This window comes from Rhinatrema bivittatum, chromosome 2, assembly GCF_901001135.1.
Source record: "Rhinatrema bivittatum chromosome 2, aRhiBiv1.1, whole genome shotgun sequence".
In the NCBI taxonomy this organism is placed as follows: Eukaryota; Metazoa; Chordata; class Amphibia; order Gymnophiona; family Rhinatrematidae; genus Rhinatrema; species Rhinatrema bivittatum.
Genome location: NC_042616.1, coordinates 48,501,408 through 48,525,940, shown reverse-complemented (window position 1 = coordinate 48,525,940; position 24,533 = coordinate 48,501,408). Strand labels below are relative to the sequence as shown.

The window sequence follows — 24,533 nt, the reverse complement described above, 5'->3', positions numbered from 1 at the left end:
TGCAGTCAAGGTGATGTACAAATGCATAATACAATGCAAATAAACATCAGACAATAAAATATTAAGACAATCACAGAGAATAATAAACATCAGACAACATACCTCAAGCACAACATAAAATAGTAGATAGTGCTCTTCAGCTGAACATAAATCAGATCAGCAATGCTAAGCCATAAAAGTACAAACTGCATAAAACAGGCTACAGAGATTAACTATCAAAGTCACTGTTTTACAGCACAAGGGAGGAGTGAATTTTAATCATCATTAAATCCAACTTGCCCAAAGAAAAGGAACCGAATCGGACAGCATTTGAATGATTCTCAAGACAAAAAGAAAGTTCAAGAAAATAGAAAACAGTGTAAATTGGGTATACAAGCAAGTCTTGATTCAGACTCTGGCTCCTAGCACCCAGAAGTCATTTATTTATTTATGAAACTTTTAATATACCGACATTCATAGGGCATATCATGCCGGTTTACAAAAAACTGAAGCAGGTGGAAAATACAATGAACAGGGGTGGGGGAGAGGGGGAGCAGGCAAGAAAAGGGTGAGAAGGGGGCAGGGGAAGAGCAGCAAGAAAGGATAGGGCAGAAGGAGAGAGAGGAACAATCAAATTGAGCAATATAATAAAAGGAACATAATTGTAACTGGGTTCTAAAACTATAAGTTAAGGCGAGGTATTTATTTACATTAAATCAATAGCGTAAATACTTGTTAGGGTTAAGGCTTTGGCAAAGAAGAGTTCAAAAGGGGGGGGGGGGGGCGGGAGGGAAAGCGGGTGCAAGGGGTAGAAGTCATGATGAAAAAGTAGAGAAACGCACACAAAATAAAATAAAGAGCCATCATCCTCCAGCTGGCTACAATTTAAACAGTAGTACATTGTAAGAGCTGACTCAGAAAAACAAAAACACAAGTCAAAAAGGCCCAGCTAGTACTATCCTTCCTTCAATAAAACCTCTGACAAGGAACTTCAAAATAAAAACCAAACAAACCTGAAATAAGTCATGAGTCTAGATGAGGAACTGGCTCATTGATCAGCGTGATTTAGAAAGGGAAGCCCAAATACTGAAAAATGCCCCTGGTTTGTCTCTTACCTCCCAAATCCATTGTTCCATATTCAGTATTTCTCCTACCTTTTGCATCCTTTCCAGTTTGGTAGGGGGGAAGGACTTTCTCCTGTGTCTGGCTATGACGCTCCTGGCAGCTAACAATAAAGCCCTTCCGCAAGCGGTTATGGTTTTTATGGAACTACCCACTAAGTACTGCTCCCTAGCAAAAATTCAGAAATAGTTCATGGAATTTCAGAGCCCACAATCCTCAGAATGGTGTTATGCACCTCCTTCCTTGTAGGCTGAATCAAGGGACATTCCCACCATGAATGATTAAACGAGCCTGGCAAACTGCAATTCTGCCAGCACAAAGGGGAAGTATTAAGGTCCCATTGGTTCATCCCCTAGGGAGGTAGTGTACATCCTCATGAATTAGGATAATAAATTAATCCGCTGCGGAGTAGTGTACATCCTCATTAGGATAATAAATTAATCTGCTACGGAGAAATGTATGTCCTGCGGCACAACTTAAAAAAATGCAGGCATGACTTTTAGAGGACTTTCTCTGTGGCAGGCCCAAACAGTATGGAACTCCTTGCCTGTTTCACTCAGGCTGTCCTCCTCTAGCAAGGACTTTCAGAACTTATGAAAAACATACCTATTTGAGTTGGCTTTTAATACCTGATGCTCTAACGAAGTCCCGTGCTGACTGGTTTCTATCTACATTTTATTTGTCATTGTTGTGTTTATTTTATGACTATGAATGCTCTTATTTGATCTGCTCTGGGTTTTGTATTTATTTATTTTTGTATTTATTTACGTATTTAGTCATTTTATGTACTTTCTTTCCAAAAGAAGATCACAACGGTTTACAAAGTCGTTATTAAAATTCTTGGTCGACATTCACATACTGTGTCCAGGGACGGAGGAATCACTAGGCGAGCTAGGCCTGTGCCTAGGGCGCCTCGGCAGGCAGCCAGCCCCCAACTCGCCCTGCCTCCCCCCCAGTGCCACCCTCCCGACGCCCCCCTAGTGGTCCAGCGGAGGACCTGGGAGCGATCTGCTGCTCCCGGGGCCTCGGCTGCCACTAAGGCAAAATGGCACCGGGGGCCTTTAGCCCCTACCATGTGACAGGGGCCAACCAATGGCACTGATAGCCCCCTGTCACATGGTAGGGGCTGAAGGCCACCGGTGCCATTTTGCTTAGTGGCAGCTGAGGCCCCGGGGGCGGAAGATCGCTCACGGGTCCTCCACTGGACCACCATGGGGGGGTGTCGGGAGGGTGGCACTGGGGGGGGAGGCAGGGCGAGTCGGGGGCTGGCTGCCTGCCGCGGCGCCCCCTAAGTCTCAACGCCTGGTCTCCGGCTGCACCGATCTTCCTTTCTTCGGCCACGTGATCAGCTAGACCAGCTGCGCCGATCTTCTTTCTGGGTGTGTGTGTGTGTAATGTATATGTGAGAAAGGAATGGAGCGTATGTATGTATGTTTGTGTGTGTGTGTGTGAGAGAAAGGAATGGTGCTTCTGTGTGTGTGTATGTGAATGTGAGAAAGGAATCTGCCAGTTTAAAAAAATGAAATGTGATAATACATATACCTCAACTTTTGTGCTGGTAGTGCAACTTTTGAAAAGTTGGATGAAAGATGAAATTACTGAATTTTAAGCATCCCTCTTCTGGAAAATAAAATTTAACAAAGTGGGTAGAGACAAATACTAAAGCAAAAAAAATTAAAGTATTTAAAATGTTCATCTCAGCAAAATCACAAATTTAAGATAGTGATGCCAGGTGGGGTTTGGGGTTTTTTTTGAAGCATAATTTAAGCATGAAGACTAGAATCGTTCCAATCTGAAACGGTTTTGCTTTTTTTTTTTTTTAAGCCTTTAGAAAATGTATATATTTAAATGACTAAGGCTGGAATCTTCCCATTTAAAAGGGAAGCTGACTAAGGATGTCTTTCTGATCCATATCTCCCACATGAATAATCATACGACTGATAGTTTGAAGAAAGACATTTGCTTTATTGTCTGAAAGCATAAAACAAGAGAAGCTATACGGTGTGGGTGGCTGTCCCTTGGGAGGACAGAACCTGAAGGAAGGGTGTCATTTTGCCTTCTGCTAGGAATGTGGTTTTCTTATTTAATGGTTGGGAGCATCAATTTCACTTTTAGTAAAAGTGAAAAATGCTGCAAGTCTGAAAGCTTCTGTGAGAGTGTAATATGTATGTGAGATAGGGAGGGTACTTCTGTATGTGTGTGGTGTATATGTGAGACAGGGAGGGTGCTTGTGTGTATGCTAGAGAGATGGAGCATGTTTTTGGTTGGCTTGTGGCTGTGAGATAGAACATGTGTGTGATTGAGAGCTTGTGTGTAAGTGAAATAGAGAGAGCATGTGTGTGCTTGAAAGCCTGTGTGTAAGTAAGAGAGCGAGAGCATTGTGTGATTGAGAGAGACTGGCCAGAGAGGTGACGTGTGTGTGTGTGTGTGAGAGAGACTGATCAGGGAGCTGACTGATATGTGTGTGCTTGTGTGTGTGAGGGAGAGAGAGAGACTGGTTGGGGAGATGATTGGTGTGTGAGAGACAGACACTGGTCCTGAGGCTGTGACTGGTGTGTGTGTGTGTATGTGTGTATGTGTGAAAGAGAGAAGAGATTGGTTGTGGTCCCTAAGGAAGAGGACTGTGAGGACAGCTTCAGCAGCTACTGCTGCTTCTGGTGTGGCCTGCAAGGGAAAGGAGTAGGAGAATTGCTGGAGAGGGTAAGTAAAGGTGGCTTTTAAGTTCATTTTTCTTGATTGACTACCATTTTAATTATTGGGTAGTATGTGATGTGTCTGCTGTTTGAAATATTTTATTGGTGTTTGGTAAAGCTTTCAAAATTTCCATGAGTCTTTAATTATTGGATATTCTATTCATCAGCTGTTTTGAAATGATTTTATTTGTATGATTTTATAATTATGATTAATGATTTATATATCTTGATTTTATTGATTTATTTCACGAGGAATGGTGACATTTTTGTTTTCCATTCTTACACTGTATAGAGTCTGGCATGATGTGTTTTACAGTTCAGTTTTTGCCTGCACATTTCTATTTATACGTTGTGGCTTTATTCTGTATTTGGTGAGGGTCTGTCTCTGCTCTGTGTGTGTGACCATGATGAGAGATTCTGTTAGCATATAGTGTCTGTATAGGGATCTATAGCAATCGGGTTTGATTTGTTTCCTCAGTAGGTGGTGTATTGGTATTCTAGGACCCAATGTAATATTTACCCTTGCTTTTTCACAGGTAGGGTTATTGTTGTTCGAGTCCTTGGTGTTATTACTGTTATGTTACAGTGGGATTGCAGTATAGATTTTGAGTGTTTTTTTTGTGGGGTTTTGTGTTAGTTCACAATGTGCCTGGCAGTGGAAGGTGTTTGTGCTGCTGTTATTGTGAGGTGACACCAGAATTTGAAAATATCTTTTACTATGATGAGCTGTAAGGGAAACATCCAAGCTCCATTGTTTGGGGGAATTTCAGTGGATGCACAGAGTTACAGAACTGGAGGTGCAGGATTTGTATTGACATTCTGTCCCTTCCTATAAATTCCAGACTTCACTCTCATAGCCACATAGAATTAGTTGAATGAGGCTATCAAATAATTTTATAATGTGAAACTGGCCAGCTTTTTAAAATTACGCAGAAGACCCTTTGGACATTTTTATTAACAGGTTTTTTTTTTAACCAATTTTAATGCAGAATCCATGCTATAGAGGTGGGTGTGATGAAGAAATGTCATTTTGGCTCCCCCCCCCAAAAAAAAAATTCTTCTGTTTAGAGATGCCACTGATTTTCTGTGACCTTAAGCATTAGTACAAGAAGGATTAAGGGGGGGGATGCTGGAGAGGCACACAAATGCATTGGCCCTCGGGCACCGGAGACCCTTGGTGCGCCACTGGGTGCGAGCCATATGGGGCCGCAAGCGGCGGCAAAGAGGAGTGGAGATTTGGTGGGCCGCGAGCAGTGCCCATCCTGCTCGTGACCCAGAAAACCGCACAGTCAGCGGGCGTGATCGAGAATGAGGTAGGAGTCGGGGCCGAGACCAGGGGGGTGGCGGCGCGACCTGGGGGGAGAGGGGGGGGGCGTGCAACGGAGAAGGCTCGCCTAGGGCGCCAAATCCCCTTGCACCGGCCCTGATTGGGTCAACATTTATATTCTAGGTCAACACAACAGCAAATGCATATTCTAGTTCATATCCATACATATTCTAGGTCAAAACATCGGCAAGTATATAATCTAGTACCTTATTCATATATTTTCTAGGTCGACACAACAGCAAATACAAATTCTAATTCTACTAACAATACACTTTACGTTGTGCGGTCCTTATTGCTCACTCCGCTAACATTATCTCTTGTACTGACGTTGTATTTATCAGCATATTGGTATTTTATATTAAATCAAATGCATTTCTAAAGAGCGGTATAAAAGAAGTTTAAAATAAATACATTAAATAAACATGCTGGTTTTATGCACGTATGTGCTGTTTTATGCATACTGTTGAAAATTACTGTTCAAATGATCTTCTTTGGGGACAGAGCTCCATAATGTTTACCCAGCCAATGAGAAAGCACATAAATGTGTCCTGGCCAGTTTAAAACTTCTCAACGACGGAATTTTAAGTAATGTATCTCATGAGGATCCCATGCCTTGTGTATGTTCATACTTATCCGGGTATGCGCTCAGGTGCACTGGGCCGGTACCATGTAACAGTTTAAAATCCAGACATAACAGTTTAAAATGCATCTGAAATAAAACTGGCAATCAATGAAGGTTTCTGTAAAATAGGAGTCATGTGATCACTGTACTCACATCCTGAAACCAAGAAAGCCAGCACATTTTGAATAATTTGCAGCTGATAAATAGATTTCTTTTGAGGCCTATGTATAAACAAAAAACTTGTCTTACTGGGTCAAACCGAGGAGCAGAGAGCTAGGCTGGATATGCATTGAAAATGAAGAACCAGGCTTATTTGGTTTGGGGTAGTAACCGCCGTAACAAGCCAGTTACTCCCCGCTTTTTTGTGAATGCAAATATTTTTCCACATTTCCTCTTGCCGTTGAAGCTTAGAGCAATGTTGGAGTCGCATTAAACGTGTGTATGTTTATTGAATAAGGGTATTATCTCCAGGCAGTAACCGTCATTCCCGTGAGCCACCCACTCTTCATTCACGTCCTCTAGACTTTATGGATCCACAGTGTTTATCCCACCCCCCTTTGAAGTCCTTCACAGATCTGGTCTTCACCACTTCCTCCGGAAGGGCATTCCAGGCATCCACCACCCTCTCCGTGAAGAAATACTTCCTGACATTGGTTCTGAGTCTTCCTCCCTGGAGCTTCAAATCGTGACCTCTGGTTCTGCTGATTTTTTTCCGACGGAAAAGGTTTTTCGTTGTCTTTGGATCATTAAAACCTTTCAAGTATCTAAAAGTCTGTATTATGTCACTCTGCTCCTCCTTTCCTCCAAGGTGTACATATTTAGATCCTTCAATCTCTCCTCATAAGCCATTCGATGAAGACCATTCACCCTTTTGGTCGCCCTTCTCTGGACCGCCTCCATCTTGTCTCTGTCTCTTTGGAGATACGGTCTCCAGAACTGAACACAGTACTCCAGGTGAGGCCTCACCAAGGACCTGTACAAGGGGATAATCACTTCCCTTTTCCTACTCGATATCCCTCTCTCTATATGCAGCCCAGCATTCTTCTGGCTTTAGCTATTGCCTTGTCACATTGTTTCGCCGACTTCAGATCATTAGACACTATCACCCCAAGGTCTCTCTCCTGCTCCGTGCACATCAGCCTTTCTCCCCCCATCGAATACAGTTCATTCGGATTTCCACTCCCCATATGCATGATACTGCACATCTTGGCATTGAATCTCAGTTGCCATATCGTCGACCACTCTTCCAGCTTCCTTAAATCCCGTCTCATTCTCTCCACTCCTTCCGGCGTGTCCACTCTGTTGCAGATCTTAGTGTTATCCGCAAAAAGACAAACCTTACCTTCTATCCCGTCCATAATGTCGCTCACAAAGATATTGAACAGGACCGGTCCCAACACGGATCCTTGCGGTACACCGCTTAAAACCGCTCTCTCTTCAGAGAGAGTTCCATTTACCATCACACATTGTCTTCTGTCCGTCAACCAGTTTGCAATCCAGGCCACCACCTCGGCACTCATTCCTAAGCTTCTCATTTTATTCACCAGACTCCTGTGCGGGACCATATCAAAAGCTTTGCTGAAATCCAAGTAGATGACATCAAGTGCTCTTCCTTGATCCAGTTCCTTGGTTACCCAGTCAAAAAAGTCTATCAGATTTGTCTGACAGGATCTTCCCCTGATGAATCCATGCTGCCTCTAGTCCATCAATTCTCCCGACTGTAGATGGTTCACTATTCTCTCTTTCAACATTGACTCCATTACTTTTCCCACCACCAAAGTGAGGCTAACCGGTCTGTAGTTACCAGCCTCTTCTCTGTTCCCACTCTTGTGAAGCGGGACCACCAATGCTCTTCTCCAATCACTCTGCACCACTCCCGTTTCTAGGGATCTATTGAACAGGTCACACAGCGGACCCGCCAGCACATCTCTGAGCTCCCTCAGTATCCTGGGATGAACTTCATCAGGCCCCATGGCTTTGTCCACTTGCAGTTTTTCCAGCTCTTCCCATACATTTTCTACTGTAAATGGAGTTACATCTACTCCACTCCCCTCCAGTTTCTTGTTAACTAGCGACGGTCCTTCTCCAGGGTCCTCTTTAGTGAACACAGAACTGAAGTATTCGTTTAATATTTCTGCCATTTCTTCGACTCTCTCCACACATTGATCCTTTCCATCTTTCAATTTCGCTATACCACTTTGAACTTTTCTCTTTTCACTGATGTATCTGAAAAATGTTTTGTCATCTCTCTTTATCTCCTTGGCAATCCTCTCTTCCGCTTGACTTTTTGCCGTCTTGATTAATTTCTTCGTCTCCCTCAGTTCTACCAGATATTCTTCTTTGTGCTCCTCCCTTTGGGATCTTTTATATTTCTTGAACACTGTTCTTTTAGCCTTTATTTTGTCAGCCACCTCCTTTGAGAACCAGATAGGTTTCATTTTTCTTTTGCTTTTCTTTACTTTTCTAACATATAGATTAGTTGCCTTAGTAATTGCTCCTTTTAGATTGGTCCATTGTTGATCCACATGTATGACATACATGTTGATCCACATGTATGACATACATTGGTCCATTGTTGATCCAAATGTATGACATACATTTTCTGGTCAGCTCAGGCATATTGCACCCACCAAAACCTCTGGCTGCACCATTGTATGCTTGAGGGAATCCTTGAATTGCTAGTGATGCAACTCAGAAACATGATGGCAGCTTAAAACTATATGGCTCATCCAGTCTGCCCATCGGTCCAATTAATTTAGCCTCACTTCCTTAGAGATCCTCTGTATTTATCCCATGCTTTCTTGAATGCAGATATTGCTTTTGTCTCCACCACCTCAACTAGTTGATTGTTCCATGTATCCACCACATCTTCCTCCTCAATTGGATTTCCTGGAGTTTGGTGGTGTTTACCTAATGATTCCACATGCTATATGTATGTAGTAGCAGACTCTTCTTTCTCCCACTTAATAGTATTTATCTCATATTTATGTTTCTTTTTTGTTCAAGGAGAAGTCCTCTGCCTGTTTGGTACATTGTAAGAGGCCTGTCATAATCTGGGTAATTTCATTTGTGAAATGTTTGTCTGGACAATTATGTTCATGGCATCCTGATAGTTTTTCTAACAGGCATATTTTATTTCCTGTGTAGTTGTTACATCAGTGGATCAGATTTTATGGCTCTCCAAATCCCTTAGTTTTTAACAGAATCATCATCTGAAATCTACAGGTTGCATAATTGCTAGAATTCATAATTTCAAAATGATTTATAGCATGTTCAGAGATTTTTGAGTTACTTTCACTTTCAGTTTGCTCACAGAAAATCTTTTTCTACTTGGGCTACTGTTTAACAAATTATGTCTGCAATTCACAAAAAAATCCTTTGTATGAGTTTCTCTCTGCAGCTTTTTCTACCTAGCTCACTCTTTACTGTTTTGTTTTTTCCTTGTTTGGGAGCTTTTCTCACTCTGTGGGATATCTTTATCTGTTCTGGCTTTATCTTTATCTCCTTTTGCATTGCCTCTGACAGTTGAAATTGCTAGCTTGAAGCATTTAGAAATTTTTTTTTATAGTGGTCCCTTGCTTTGTAAGCATGAATTAGCTTCACTTTCAAGTGCTCAGACAGCTGTTTAGAGGAATCAATGGTTGTTGAAAGTTGACAGAACAACAATCACAACCTCAGAGGTTAGAAGGATCAGAGTATTTGTTCAGCAGTGGAATTGCCTTCACCTGACTAATTGAAGGCCTAACGAATCAATCAAGTGTTTGGGCTTTATTAACAACTTTTAAAAAAAGTAATGATGAGTCAACTGGAAGGGTGTCCAAACTTTTGCAAATACCATATTCACTGTTTAAATTTTCAATCGGTTAAAATCAGCACATAAATAGTAATTGGAAGGTCACCATCAAGTCTAAGCACGGGGTCCTCCACCGACAACGAACAAGGGACATTACCTCCTCAGACAGTTCCCACTCCCTAGGGTCCCACTCTTGGCAACTTAGAAAATCCGCGTACACATTGTCCAAGCCCTCTATGCGCGAGTCTGCCAAGTGCTCTAGATGCTATTCTGCCCAATGTACCAAAAGCCGGGACTCCTGTACCACTGAATGATTCTTGGTAACCCCCCCCCCCCCCGGCGAGTGATATAAGCCATGTTTGTCTCATTGTCCGACAAGACCCTCACCAAGGGGAGAAATGCCAGCAGGGCCAAACGCTAGACGATGAATAAACCAGGAAGCTTCCTTTGGAGACCAGCAACCTTGCACCGACTGATGCTGGCATACCACGTCCCAGCCGAAGAGACTAGCATCGGTGGTAACGATTGTCTAGACTGGGATATCGAGATCCACTCCCTGGCTTAACTTGTCCCGTCGGAGCCATCATGAGAGACTGGAACGCACAGACTCTGGGAGAGGGAGAGGTAGCTGATAATGCTCCAATAACTGGTCCCAGCAAGATAGTAATGTTGATTGCAATGGCCTCATATGAGCAAAGGCCATGGAACCAACTCCAAGGTAGAAGCTATAGATCCGAGCACTTGTAAGTAATCCCAGACCTTGGGAACTCATCTGTCCAACATTCCTCGAACTTGAGCCTGAAGCTTGGCAATCCACTCCTTGGTAAGGAACACTTTCCCCGCCTTCGTGTTGAAAAGCACACCCAGGAATTCCAGACTCTGGGAAGGAACCAAACTACTCTTGGCCAGATTGACAATCAATCCAAGTGATTGGAGATGCCCGAGCACCAAATCCACTGCCATCTGGCAAAGGGATTCCGACTTTGCCCGAATCAACCAATCGTCCAGATAGGGATGATCCAGAGCACCCTCCCTTTGGAGAGCCGCAGCGACTACGACCATCACCTTGGTGAAAGTCCTGGGCGCTGTAGCCAAGCCGAAGGGGAGAGCACAGAACTGAAAGTGTTACCCCAGAATCATGAATCTTGGATATTTCTGGTGATCTGATCTGATGCCGATGTGCAGGTAAGTCTCGATAATCCAAAGAGGCTAGATACTCCCCTTTGTGTACTGACGCAGTCACGGAACGTAGGGTTTCCATCCGGAACCGAGGAGCCTTTAGAGCCATTTTACCCTTTTCAAATCTAGGATTGGGCAGAACATGCCCTCCTTCTTGGGAACGATGAAATAGATAGAGTAGCGATCTGTTCTTAGTTTGTCTAGGGGGATGGGGACAATGGCTCCCAACTGACGTAGACGTCGGATGGTCGCCCTTATTGCGAGTACCTCTTCCCGGTATGAACACGGGGACACCAGAAATCGGTCTCTTAGAGGATGAGCAAACTCTAAAGCATAACCGTGTCTTATCACATTTAGGACCCACTGGTGCAACATGATCCTGGTCCAATCCTCATAAAATAGAGATAGGCGGCCTCCTATCTGTGGGACCGAAGAGTGGACCAGCCTTGCCTCATTGGGAAGACTTGGCGCTACTTCCTGTTGTATTTTTATTATACACTGTCTGGTAAGGGCCATCTCTGCCGGGATGACAACCTTGAAAGGACTGAGACCAGGACTGTTGGCAACCGGAGACTTCCTCGGAGCCAAACCTGGAATCTTTGATTTACTTTGAAGTGGGAATGAGAAGACGAGAAATTATGAGAAGAAGGCAAATTATGGACCTTATTCTCCCTAGAGACTTGATTATTTCCTCAAGGTCCTTGATGAAGGCACCTCACTTCCTTTGGTAGTCCATTCAACAGGAGAGGACCTCCCGAGAAGAAGGCCTGCTCTCTGGTTTCATCAAGATGAAACATTGAGTAGCATTAAGTTTGCCTACCTAAGGTACTGTGAAGTGGTGTGGATTTTCAATATTGAAGGAATCCAGGGGGGGCGTATGTTGTATACAGATGAGTGAATAATCATAGCAAGCTTGTATTGTATGCAGTATGAGATTGGGAGCCAGTGTAATCTTTCAAGGACTGGCATTATACGTTCATATATGGGCGTGCCAGTTAGAAGTCTTACTGCTGAGTTATGTATAATCTGTGGGGGATGGGTAGCATATCTTGGGAGACATATTAAGAGAGAGTTGCAGTAATCTATACCAGAGAAAAGTAGAAACTGCAGTACAGATTAGAATTCAGAGTGCTCCAGAAGAGGTTTCAGGTGGCGGAGTAGGAGCAGTTTGTAAAAAGATGAATTGGTAACAGTCTTTATGTGATCACATAAAGAAAGAGAGGGGTCAATAGTAACTCCTAGATTATAAACAGTTTGAGAGATTGTAATGCAGCGAGAATCAAATGAGAAGTAGTTGGGAGTGCTTTAGACTTGGTATTGTGATAAGATCATGATTTCTGTCTTAGAGACATTTAGTGCCAATTTGTTGCAATGTAGCCATTTTTAAATGGCTTTCAGGCAGTGGGAGAGAAATGATTGTTAGGGCCCATGTTTCCTTCAGCGAAAAGAAGAATTGGATATCATCAGCATAGAGCTTGTGATGAACTCCAAGGTTAGAAAGAGTATGTCATAAGGTTGTTAGGTAGACATTAAACAGAGCCGCAGAGAGGGCAGATCCCTGGGGAATGCCAGATGTATGGGTTGTGGAAGAGGAAATAGTAGATTCAATGTGGAATTTTTGAGTCCTATTAGTGAGGTAGGAGGAGAATCAGGATAGGGCGAAACCACTTAGACCAAAGGAGCGCAGCCTGGTTAGTAAAATAGAGTGGTCCACTGTCAAATGCTGAGGAGATGTCAAGAAGACTCAGAAGGAAAGCTGAGCCTTAGTCGAAACCCTGTCTCACTGTGTCGAAGCTAGAAAGTAGCAGTAATTCAGTACTATGATGTTTGCTAAACCCAAATTGGTATTGACTAAGGGGTGGATTTTAAAAGATGATGCGCATGTTATAAATACAATATCTGCACACATGCATGCCTGATTTTATAATCGGTGCCACATGTGTGGGTGGGTCGGAACTTGCGTGTGCAGGGGGAGAGAATTTTATAAACCAACTTGCGGTGACGTAACAGTGCCTTCCCTAGTTCCCTCCCGGTCTGCTCCAGTTAAGGAGTGCACCAGAAGGGAGCTTCCTTACCCCCCTACCTAACCTTCCTCCCTATTTACCTCTCCTCCATGACCCCCCTAAACTAGCCTTATCCCCATTTTTTAAATTTTTTACCTTACTGCTACTTTGGAGCAGAAGTAAACTCCACGTGCCGGCCAGCAGCCGGCACGTGCTGTCCAGGCCCACCCCAGACCCCGCCCTCGGGCTGGCTCTTTTCTTTGACCTGGCACTTCTGCGCATATTGGGGGAGGGGGTTCCGCACGTGGCTGGGCCCTTTTGAAAATGCACGTGGCGCGCACAGGGCCCGACCACGTACATAAACCGTGGATTTTATGCGCGCATACGGGTAGATTTTCCCTCTGAGGCCGCTCCGATTTCGGAGCGGCCTCGGAGAGAACAGAGGTAGGCTGCGTGGCTCGGCGCGCGCAGGCTGCCGATTTTGGGCAGCCTTGTGTGCGCCAACCCTGGATTTTAATGGATACACGCGACTACGCGCGTATCTATTAAAATCCCGCGTACTCTTGTTCGTGCCTGGTGCGTGAACAAAAGTACGCAATCGCGCTAATTTATAAAATCCGGCCCATAGGTTTTAAAATTCGGGCTTAAGGATATTGTTAGAGTCAAGGAATTTGCAGAGTTCAGGGAGGACTGCTGCCTCTCTAATTTTTGAAACGAATGGTAGTGAGGAGATTGGCTGATTGTTAGAAATATTAGTGGGAATGGCAGTAGGTTTTTTGATTATAGGCTGGACTGAGGCTTGTTTTAGGAAATCAGGCAGAATGCCTTGTTGTAGGGATGAATTGATGAGATTAATAAGAAAAGGGGCAATATCTTTTTTTGATCAGTTTAAGCAAAGCAGTGTGACAAGAGTTAAGGGGATTGAACAAGGGTTTCGTATCATTGATCTTCTCAGTAGTATCAGAAATTGGCACATGTTTGAAATGTTCCCAAACTTGCTCGATAGTGGCCGCTTCATCCTCAACAGCTGTGGAAGAGATGTTAAAGATATTGTTTGTAGTTGTCATTTTATTATTAAAGTATGAGGCAGATGTTTCTGCAGTATTCATTCCAGGGAGAGCAGCTGCTGGGAGAAGTTGAGGGGTTGATGATTTTCTTTACAGACGAGCATAGTTCTCTTGGATTATTGAGTTCAGATGACAGTTTCATATACATATAGGATTTTCTTCTCAATATTAATTGAGGCTTGGTAGGATGCAAGTTTAGAGTTGTAAAGTAATTTATTTGCCTGGGTACAATCTTTTCACCACTTCCTCTCAAATCTTCTCAATTCACATTTCTTAGCCTTAAGCGTGTGGTTAAACCAGGGGGCTGATTTAACTCTTTCAGTTGTTAAATTAAAAATCAGGTCAAAATACACTAAAAAGTAGATGATATTGCCCCTGAACAGGTTGATGCAAAGACCTCTCCTAGAGTATAATATCTAATTCTGGAGGCTGCTTCTTTGAAAAGATGTAGACAAAGTAAAGGTAGTCCAGAGAAGAACCACTAAAATGGTGCAGGAAATGCACCAATTGCTCTATGACATGAGACTTAAGGATCACAGTATATACACCATAGACAGGAGGAGGTGATACGATAGAGAGATTCAAGTACATCAAAGGTATTCGTAATGCAAATAAAGCAAACTTTTCTGCAGTTGGAGGGAAAGTTCTAGAACAAGAGGCCACAATATAAAGTTTCAGGAATAGCATCAGAAAATACTTCCTAGCAGGAAGGGTGGCAAATGTATGGCATGGCCTTCTAGGAGAGGGAGTGGAAGCAAAAACAGTAACAGAGTTCAAGAAAGCATTGCAAAGACATCAAAGGAAGAACAGAGATCAGTAGATCCACGGAGACCATTGGGGGTTCTAAGACACTGTACCGGGAAAACACTGGGCAGTCTAGATGGGCCTTGTGATTCATATCTACTACTGTGAGATTCTGTTTCTAGTTTTTATGTTTGTAGGCGTTTATAAATGATTTATTTTTTTCAGTTTAGAAAAGTTCCATGAGGAAACGTTCACTTGTTATCCACAATGAAAAAGTCTTACTGCTGTCCCACTGCTTTCACCAGTGCCCTACGGGATTAAGGGGGTGGAGGAAGAGTGGGCATGTCATCCTTTCCCCCAGTTTGATTGGCTGAATGCAGCCTACTACCGATGTGATGGAGAAGAATTATTCAGTCTGTCCTGGTATGTCTTCCAGGAGCCAGTAACCTTTGATGACATCGCAGTCTACTTCTCCAGGGAAGAATGGGATATCTTAGAAGTCTGGCAGAAGGAGGTCTACCAGGATGTAATGAGGGAAAACTATGATACTTTGGTCTCACTAGGTATAGTATATGGCCTGTTCATTGTAGAGACAAGTTGGGTATAACCCAGCTAAAGCTTGTAGAGAACCTATATGCAGTATAAACATCTTTCTTCTACCTTTTCTCCTGTAACAGCTGGATTATTATACTATCTCAGTGGCACACGCTGGCACATAGCTATTGGCAGTACCCTTTGGGGTAGATTTTCAAAGGGTTGCGCGCGTAAGATACGCATGCAACCCCCGAAAACCTACCCCTGCCGCTCCCTGCGCGCCCCGGGACACGCGTAAGTCCCGGGGCTTGAAAAATGGGCGTTCCGGGGCGGGGCTGTGGGCAGGGCGCCGGCCCAGGGGCGTACCGGGGGAGGGACCGAGGCCTCTGGAACAGCCACCGGGCCGGGGGATGGAGAGCCGGCGCGCGCAAGTTACGCCTGCCCAGAGGCATTATAAAATCGAGCGTACATTTGTTTGCGCCGGTTTGCGCGAACAAATCTGTGCCCACGCGTACCTTTAAAGATTTGCCCCTTTGTTTCATACAACCAGGCAATGGTGTCATCAATATGCAACAGTTTGTGCCTGGTCTGGGATGTGGTGATTACAGTTTCAATAATCTTGGAGTTAAAATAAAACTTGACAACTATACGAGGGAGGAAGTCAGAAGGATATCTAGAGAGAGAATGTAAGGAGTTTTCTATTCATGTTGCCATGATTTTCTGGTTGCCCTGCACCCAGCTGCATAAGGAGGCCCATTTTGACCTGCTATCCAGTGAGGTTTGTAAAAGTGTTGCATTTGGACCTTAAGGAGCAAGGGAGGACAGTGATCTGCTGCAGCAGTGAAGAGTTCACTTTAGAGTTGTCAACTCATCTCCACCTTCATTTCCCAATGGACCTTCACTCATTCTCCTTCCAGCTCATTGTTCCTGAAAAGGCCTAGGGAAAGTTGTTGGGGCTACACCTGGGCCTTGTGGTAGCTTGCTTACAGGCCTCACCTCTCACATGAAAGCCAAGAAGGAGCAGAACCACTGCAGAGCTAATGAGTGTGAACTGGCTCGGTCCTCTTGATCACTAGTTGCCATTTCCCACAGATCCCAAGATCAGCCCGAGCAGCTTACCCTGAGCTGCTTCAGGAGAGATGAGTTGGCAGGGGCTTGGAAAAGTGAGGCATAGAGTCGAGAGTTAGGGGAGGAATTGAAGACAAGGAGGGAGAGCATGGAATCATGGGAGATGGTGCTTGGGAGAAAGTGGAAGCATGTGAAGGAAACTAGAAGTTATTATCTGCTGTTAGAGAGGTAAACAGTCAGTGCATTCCTGGCACTTATATTGACAGTTTAAAGGTTCTGCCAGCTTCCCTTAATTAAAACCAGCCAGGTGATGTATTAGCCAGTTGGCAACTCTTATTTAGTGTTCAGCCTTTGTTATGTAAGGGGAGCCCCAAATCTCCTGAAAAACCATTCTGGGGAAGTTTGGGATGGGATGTGTGAGAAAAGGGGTAAAAATGAATGCATTTAGGTAATGTGTAAATATATAAATAAGCAAACAATAAGTACAAGGACACTCAAACCAAAATCAAAGCTATGAGAAAAAATCTTTAAAGAAAATAACTGAGCATTTATTAAAATTAAAAAACATAAAACATAGATATAACTAATATACAACCCGACATAATTGTGTTTCAGTGTATTGCCAGCCTCAGGGGTTAATATAATATTGATCCATAAATGGTGCTGATGCATTGTAATGGTGCCTATAAAACAAGTCAGGATACAAATGATCATGTTAATAAGGAAGAAACATGAAACACCAGACCACCCAAACAAAAGAGGGGTACTTCCAAACAATCAAATATAACAGGATAAGAGGGAAAACAATACCCTACACCAAAAAAATAGGAGGAGAATTATGTTCTTGATCAAATAACACAAAAGTACTTATTGTTCATAAAAAGAAAAGGGAAAAACATCCAAATCAATAAACACACAAAAACAAGATATAAAAATTAAAAAATAATTAAAAACTAACATTTATAAAAATGAAACAAAAAAAATGATGAGTACTAGCCAACCTTACTTGGACAAATGGAACCAAATTACCATGACAGGGTGGTATCTCCAGAACCCACCCAAGGGGCACAAATTGTGCCACAAGGGTGGTCAACGTAAAGTACTGGAGGGAGAAAAGGAGGACTAGATATAAAGTACATATAAATAGGTATAAAATAACAAAAAATAAAATACAAATGCAAATAAAAATAATTATCATACAAAAAGATAAGAACAAAGATAAGGGGTTAAAATTGTTGCCTAAATAAAAACAAAAAAATTGTACTCTTAAACACAGAGGAAAATCTAATGATAAAAAATAAAACTAAAAAAATGTGTGTGTGTGTATGTATATATATATCCAACTTATGTACTTACTGCAAAGCTGCTTCACTATTTCGCTAATCCCAATGTAAAAAATTTCCTCCTAAACCAGTCCAACCTCCTCAGGTCCCCTTAATAGATACTAAAAATGTGCGGAAATAAAATAGTTTAACTATAATAAACACAAAAATTATATATATTGGCTCAGTCAGTCCCTATTAATAAGAACAATTATAAAACAAACTACAAAGTGCAAGTGAGTCTCCTCAACATCTCTTGCTATTGTAGTATATTAAAAAAAATCTTTAAATATAAAACCAAAACCAGTAAATCAGTGGGGTTCTAAAACAATATACACCTGAAATACCAAAAAGCAACTTTAGATATGTGTGAAAATACATAACAAAATACTTAAAAGATAAATTACAAATCCCAAACGCAAACAATATTTAAGCTAGCAAGGAGACACAAATATGTTCATAATATATAAAAACAAAACATATATGTATAAATATAAAGAAAAAAGTCGGGAGAACCACTAACAAGAAGGAAGTGCATTAAATACCTGCTTGGCACACAAAAGAAGAAAAGCATTTAATGCAGCACCGCAACTACAAAGTTACACATGCAATCCCAGAATGCACTGTTTTAAAAATGAAGTTTCCCTCCAAAACTGGCAAAAATTTAAACCCTAATTGAACTTTAAAGTCTAAGGGCCCGATTTACTAAGGCTTTTCTCCCATTCTTTGTCTATAGGATAAATGCTTGGTAAATGAGGCCCTAAATTTGGAGGGAACATCTATAGAGAAAATTGCTCTGGTGCCCTAACAAGTAGTGTGGCTCAATAGGTTAAACCAAATGCATACTGCCACTGATTCAAACCTCCAGAGGGCCCCAAATGCAAGAGATACATTTTTTTCTTATTAATTAAAGGCCCGATTTTAAAAGGGCTGTGCGTGAAAAAAACCAGGGGTTACGCATTTAACCCCCATTACACACAGAAGTGCCAGTCCCCGCAAAAGGGGCGGGTCAGGAGCCGTGGTCTGGGGGTGGGGTGGGCCGGGACAGTGCCATTATCCGCTGTCCCGGGGAAGCGCACACTGGAAGCCGGCCGGTGTGCGGTGTTTACTTCTGCTTCTGAGCAGTAGTAAGTATAAAAATTAAAAAAAAAATGAGGAAGGTTAGATTTAGTTTAGGGGTCGGGGAAGAGGGAGGGAGGAAGGATAGGGTTATGTGTGCACGCCGGGAACCACGTGCATGCTCCTTTTAAAATCTACCTCTTAATGCGCAAAGAAGCATGCTGTTTACTTTTCAAATGTTTTAATTTTATTGTGGTTGATTATATCCTTCATTTCAGGTCCTGTGGGTTTAATATGTTGAGCAAGCTTCTCTATAGACCTTCCCTCCAAATTCAGACTTTATAGTTCAAATAGGATTTACATTTTTGCCAGTTGGTTTTGTAGGGAAAATTCACTTTTAAAACAGTGCATTCTGGGATTGCATGTGTAACTTTGTAGTTTTGGTTCAGTGGTGTGTACGAAATGCTTTTCTTCTTGTGTGTGCCAAACAGGTATTTTATGCACTTTCTTCTTGTTAGTAGTTCTCCAGAAATTGTTCTCTATATTTATATATACATATATTTTTTGTATATATTGGGGCAGATTTTAAAAGCCCTACATGCGCCGAGCCTATTTTGCATAGGCCAGACGACGTGCGCAAGCCCCGGGACGCATGTATGTCCTGGGGCTTGAAAAAAGGGGCGGGACTGGCCAGAGGCCTCCGTAGGGCCTATAGGCCGGGGGATCACGCGCCGGCACTTGGCCTGCATGCGCAACCTATGCCTGCCCAGAGGCAGGCACAACTTCCAAAGCAAAGGTATTGGGGGGGGGGGTTTAGGTAGGGCTGGGGGCGGGTTAGGTAGGGGAAGGGAGGGAAAGGTGGGGTGGGCGGAAGGAAAGTTCCTCCGAGGCCTCGGAGGGAACAGGGGAAGCCATCGGGGCTCCCCTAGGGCTCGGCGCACGCAAGGTGCACAAGTGTGCACCTTGCGTGCGCCGAACCCGGATTTTATAACATGCGCGCGGCTGCGCATGCATGTTATAAAATCGGGCGTAGGTATTAAAATCTGCCCCATTATGAACAGTTTTTTGTTTCCTTTCTAGCTTATATAATTTTTGCATTTGTTATTTTTAATATCTTTTAAGCATTTTGTTGTGCTTTTTCACACACATCCATAGTTGTCTTTTTGGAATTTCAGATGTATATTGTTATAAACCATTTAGATTTATTGATTTTAGTTTAATATTTTAAGTTTTTTTTTTAATATACTACAGTAGTGAGAGATGTTGAGGAGACTCGCTTTTACTTTGTAGTTTGTTTTATAAATTGTTCTTATTAATAGGGACTGAGCCAATATATATCGGGGTGGATTTTATAACATGCGAGCACGGCATACGTGTGCGCGCTACCTGGCGCACGCACATGTACACGCGATTTTATAACTTGCGAGCGAAAGTTATAAAATCAGGGGTCGGCATGCGCTAGGGGGTGCACAATTGTGCACCTTGCGCGTACCGAGCAGCGCTGCCCTCCCCTGTTCCCTTCCCCCTAAACTGACCTTCCCACCTCTTCCCCTAACCTTCCCCCGCCAGCCTTACTCTAACCCCCACCAAAAATGTTGTTTTACCTTTTGCGCCTGCCTCTTGGCAGGCGCAATTTGCGCGCACCGGCCGCTGCTGGCGCACGATCCCTGGCACAGCAGCAAATATGGCCGCTGTGCCAGGAGCCTGACCCCGCCCCTGCCCTGCCTCCTCCCGCCCCTTTTTGCAAACCCAGGGACTTACATGGTCCCGGGGCTTTACGCGTGTTGCCGGGCCTTTTAAAAATAGACCTGGCGCATGCAAGGCCGGTTACGCGCGAAACCTTTTGAAAATCCGGCCCATAATTTTTTTGTGTTTGTTATAATTAAATGATTTTATTTCTGCACATTTTTAGTATCTATTGAGGGGACCTGAGGAGGTTGGACTGGCTTAGGAGGGAATTTTTGACATTGGGATTAGCGAAATAGTGAACCAGCTTTGCATTAAGTACTGTAAATAAGTTGTGTGTGTGTATATATTTGTTTTATTTTTTTTTATCATTAGTTTTTTTTCGTCTGTTTTTAGAGTACAATTTTGGTGTTTTTATTTAGGGAACAATTTTAACCCCTTATTTTTTATATCTTTTATTATTATTATTTTTATTCACATTCGTATTTTATTTTTGGTTATTTTATACCTATTTATATATACTTTATATCTAGTCCTCCTTTTCTCCCTCCAGTACTTTAGGTTGCTCACCCTTGTGGCCCAATTTGTGCCCCTTGGGTGGGTTCTGGGGATGCCACCCTGGCATGGTAATTTAGCACCATTTGTCCGAGTAAGGTTGGCTAGTACTCATCATTTTTTCTGTTCTATTTTTAGAAATCTTAGTTTTTAATTATTGTTTAATTTTTATATCTTGTTTTTGTGTGTTTATTGATTTGGGTGGTTTTTCCTTTTTCTTTCTTATGAACCATAGGTACTTTTGTGTCATTTCATCAAGAGCATAATTCTTCTCTTCTCCTTTTTTGGTTTTAGGGTATGGTTTCCCCTCTTATTTGGTATATTTGTTTGGGTGGTCTGGTGTTTCTTGTTTCTTTCTTATTAATATGATAATTTTTAACCTGACTTGTTTTATAGGCAGCATTCCAATGTATCAGCACCGTTTATGGATCAATTTGAGGCAGGCAATATGCCAAAACACGATTGTATCTAGTTATATATTTGTTTCTATATTTTTATGTTTTTATTTATTTATTTATTTATTTAATTTATATTTTATTGAGATTTTTAAACAAGTTTAATATGTCAAAGAGAATACAGACATCATTATGCATCAACTAATAAACAAGAACTTGTGTGATACATTGCAGTAACGGTCTCTCATTTATGTGTTTATAAATATATAAATTGATCCTTTCCCCACCTCCCCACCCCTCCTTGGAAGGTATCCTTACCCTTGTTTGCCCTATATTAGACAATAATTAAAATCCACCTGAAACAGTTTAATAAAACAGTATTACAGTATTTGATTGTCAATGCATTCACCGAAAAGCTAATCTAATAGAGTGCATTGTCATCAATTGTCCAGGTTTGAAAACAATATGTCATTATATGATACAAGCAATGCCAGTTGTGCTCCCGCCACTAATCACTATGGCCTGGATTCACTATTCTCACGGTACCGGGCGGTGGGGGTGGTGAAGTGGGGTGCGGGCCTGCGAAAGCCGGCAGCGATCGCACCACCATAGTGCGATCGCTGCTGGCTTTCGCACCCAATAGCGCCAACGTGAAAGGTGGCGCTATTGGGCGCGCTACTGGCGGTGATAAGGATTCTTACCTTTCGCCGTCAGCGAAGTCATTGCAGAGTCCGCCCCAACACCACCCGACTCCTCCCCTTCTGTGCGGACTCCGCCCTGACTCCGCCCCGATCTAGGTATCGCACACAAAAAGTCCCTTTTCGCCTGCGATCCCTTTAGAAAATTACCCCCTATGTTTTTAATTTTAATAAATGCTCAGCTGTTTTCTTTAAAGTTCTATCTCATAGCTTTGATTTAGGTTTGAGAGTGCCCTTGTACTTATTGTTTGCTTCTTTATTTATGTATGTATTTTTTTATGTGTATCACTTCATTGTTTTTCACTTGGTTTATTGTGGTTACTTTGCCTCTCACTTTGGGACAGATTTTTAATATTATGCACGTGGGGTACATTTGTGCGCGCTACCTGGCGCGCACAAATGTACACCCGATTTTATAACATCCAGGGTGTACTTGTGCACCTTGCGCGCGCCGAGCCCAAGGGGAGCCCCGATGGCTTTCCCCGTTCCCTTCAAGGCCGCTCCGAAATTGGAGCGGTCTCGGAGGGAACTTTTTTTCGCCGCCCAGTGACCCCCCAGCCCTACCTAAATCCCCCCCAACACCTTATTTCGGCGAGTTTTGCCTGCCGGCCAGCTGCCAGCACACAAACCTCCAGAATGGCCACTGTGCCGGAGGACTCAGGAACACCCCCCTGACCCGCCCCCGGGCTGCCCATTTTTGAAAGCCCCGAGACATACGCGCGTCCCGGGACTTGTGCGTGCCGCCGAGCCTATGAAAAATAGGCTCGGGGCACGCAGGGGTAGGTTTTTGGGGGTTACGCACGTATCTTGCGCGTGTAACCCTTTGAAAATCTACCCCATTTTGTTTTAAGTAATGTTTGCTATATTGAAAAGTATCTCCACTAATAGGTGCATTTGAAGCACCTATTAGAAGGGTGTCCTTGAAAATGACAAACTATCATCAACCAATCAGTATGGCTGATGCTGTGATGTGCCACCTGTAGAACCAGACCACTGTTGGTCAGTAGTGTGCTTTGGCTTGGTGGCATTCAAAATGGCAGCAGATGTTAGACCAGCGGTGACTAAATCACCCAGGCACCCTGTGAACCTCAAAATGATCCCTTAGTTTTCACACATCCCCCACCATCTTAACATTTAGAACTACTGTAAACCTTAGTAGTGTTTTAAAGTGTCTGTTTGCCATGACTAGGTTTTCCTGTGCCCTCGCCTGATGTTTTCTTATCCCTGATGGAGCGGCATGAAACCCCCTGTGCTGAAAGCCTCAGGCCCTGGGAAGAAAGAGACATGCTGAGCAGAAGCAGCTGCGCCAGCACCAGCAGCAGCAGCAGTGGCAGCGGCTTCGGGGGTATGTTAAAATCATTTGAGAGGTCACAGGAGGGGTGCTGGCCTCTGGTACTGTCTGCTTCTGTGGTCTTCCTCAGTTCAGTGTCCTTATAACTGCTGACCAGTTTTTATAGCGTGCATGCTCACACACTGCCTATAAGCAGCAACACGCCAGAAGTCCAACCACCCTAAGGTACACAGATAACCAGGCAGAGATTTGTGTCTATGGGCTCCGAAATGACTGTAGGGATTACATAACCATATTCATTAAAAAAAAAAAAAGAATATGCAAATAAAGGCTGGAGGCATATATAGCAATGTTATACACAGTAGTGCAAGGACTGCTTTATTTTCTGGGCGCTGTAGACTTTTCAAAAGTGTTCACTGTAGCTAGTCATACCCTGAGTCAGAAAGCTTAGCGGTAAGTCACTTATTACACATTTCTTGAAGGGTCCCTTCTGCAGTTGCCCCCTGGGGAAGTACTGACAGATTGGCAAGCAGGAGAGGTGCGTGCAAGTCCAGCCACTGTCTCTGTTATTTTCTGTGACCTTGCACAGGTCACTTGATCTCCCTGTGCCTTGGGTTGCTCAAACTAGAGTGTAAGCTCTTTAGGGCAGCGATTCATGTACCTAGCAGTGATTTGTTAGCCGATGTTGTGTTTTTTTGGACACTGTACAAATACCTTTATTCATAAATGACAGCTTCTGCAGGTTGCTTTTTTGCCATGGACCCCAGCTTACTAACACGGCTGCCAGGTTCCAGTCGAGTGTCATTTTTACATGAAGTGTATTGCCACTCGCTGCTCATATAAGTTTGAAATACTGCGCCATGCCCAGGGGTAAAGCTTTAAACCATGTCCTTGTCCTCTTTTTAGGCTGATCCCAGCCGAAGTTGTTTAATGTTCTGTCTCACCCTTGTTCCAGGGATAGCCTGGGAGCTGCCAGCGAGAGAGCTGGGTAAGGCAGGGTGCTGCAGCGTTGAGCAGACCGACGAGAAGTTTGCTGTGGATCACGGTAGGGGCTCGTGGAGGACAGAGACAATAATGGAAGATAAGCTTAAGGTGTGGGGGGAGAGAAGGGGGGTCACTGTGTGGTTTGCGATGATTCATGCCATCTTTGTCCCACAGGGATGCTGCCGAGCAGCGCACACATCAGCGCCTTGGTGAAGCTCGTGAAGGAGATCCCAGAGTTTCTCTTGGGCAGCTCGCCGATGACCAGCAGCCCCTCCTCCCCTAGGAGCCTGGACAATACAGCCAGGAGCTCCAAGCCCGGTCCTGACGGTAGGTGGCAGGCCGCGTGTCCCAACAGGCTGCGTGCAGTGCAGTCCGACTTGGAAGGTTCGGCAGCACTGGGTGCACTGATTGA

General features: G+C 43.4%; 1 protein-coding gene across 11 annotated transcripts in view; it reads left to right on the top strand.

Annotated features, from left to right (window-relative positions):
* Positions 1–24,533, top strand: part of LOC115083911 — a 274,261-nt gene that overhangs the window by 62,755 nt on the left and 186,973 nt on the right. For all 11 annotated transcript variants that reach the window (XM_029588000.1, XM_029587994.1, XM_029588001.1 and 8 more), the window contains exons 11-14: positions 14,966–15,092; positions 23,036–23,191; positions 24,093–24,182; positions 24,296–24,448. In XM_029588000.1, coding sequence (XP_029443860.1) covers positions 14,966–15,092; positions 23,036–23,191; positions 24,093–24,182; positions 24,296–24,448 — 526 coding nt within the window. The remainder of the gene's footprint in view (positions 1–14,965; positions 15,093–23,035; positions 23,192–24,092; positions 24,183–24,295; positions 24,449–24,533) is intronic.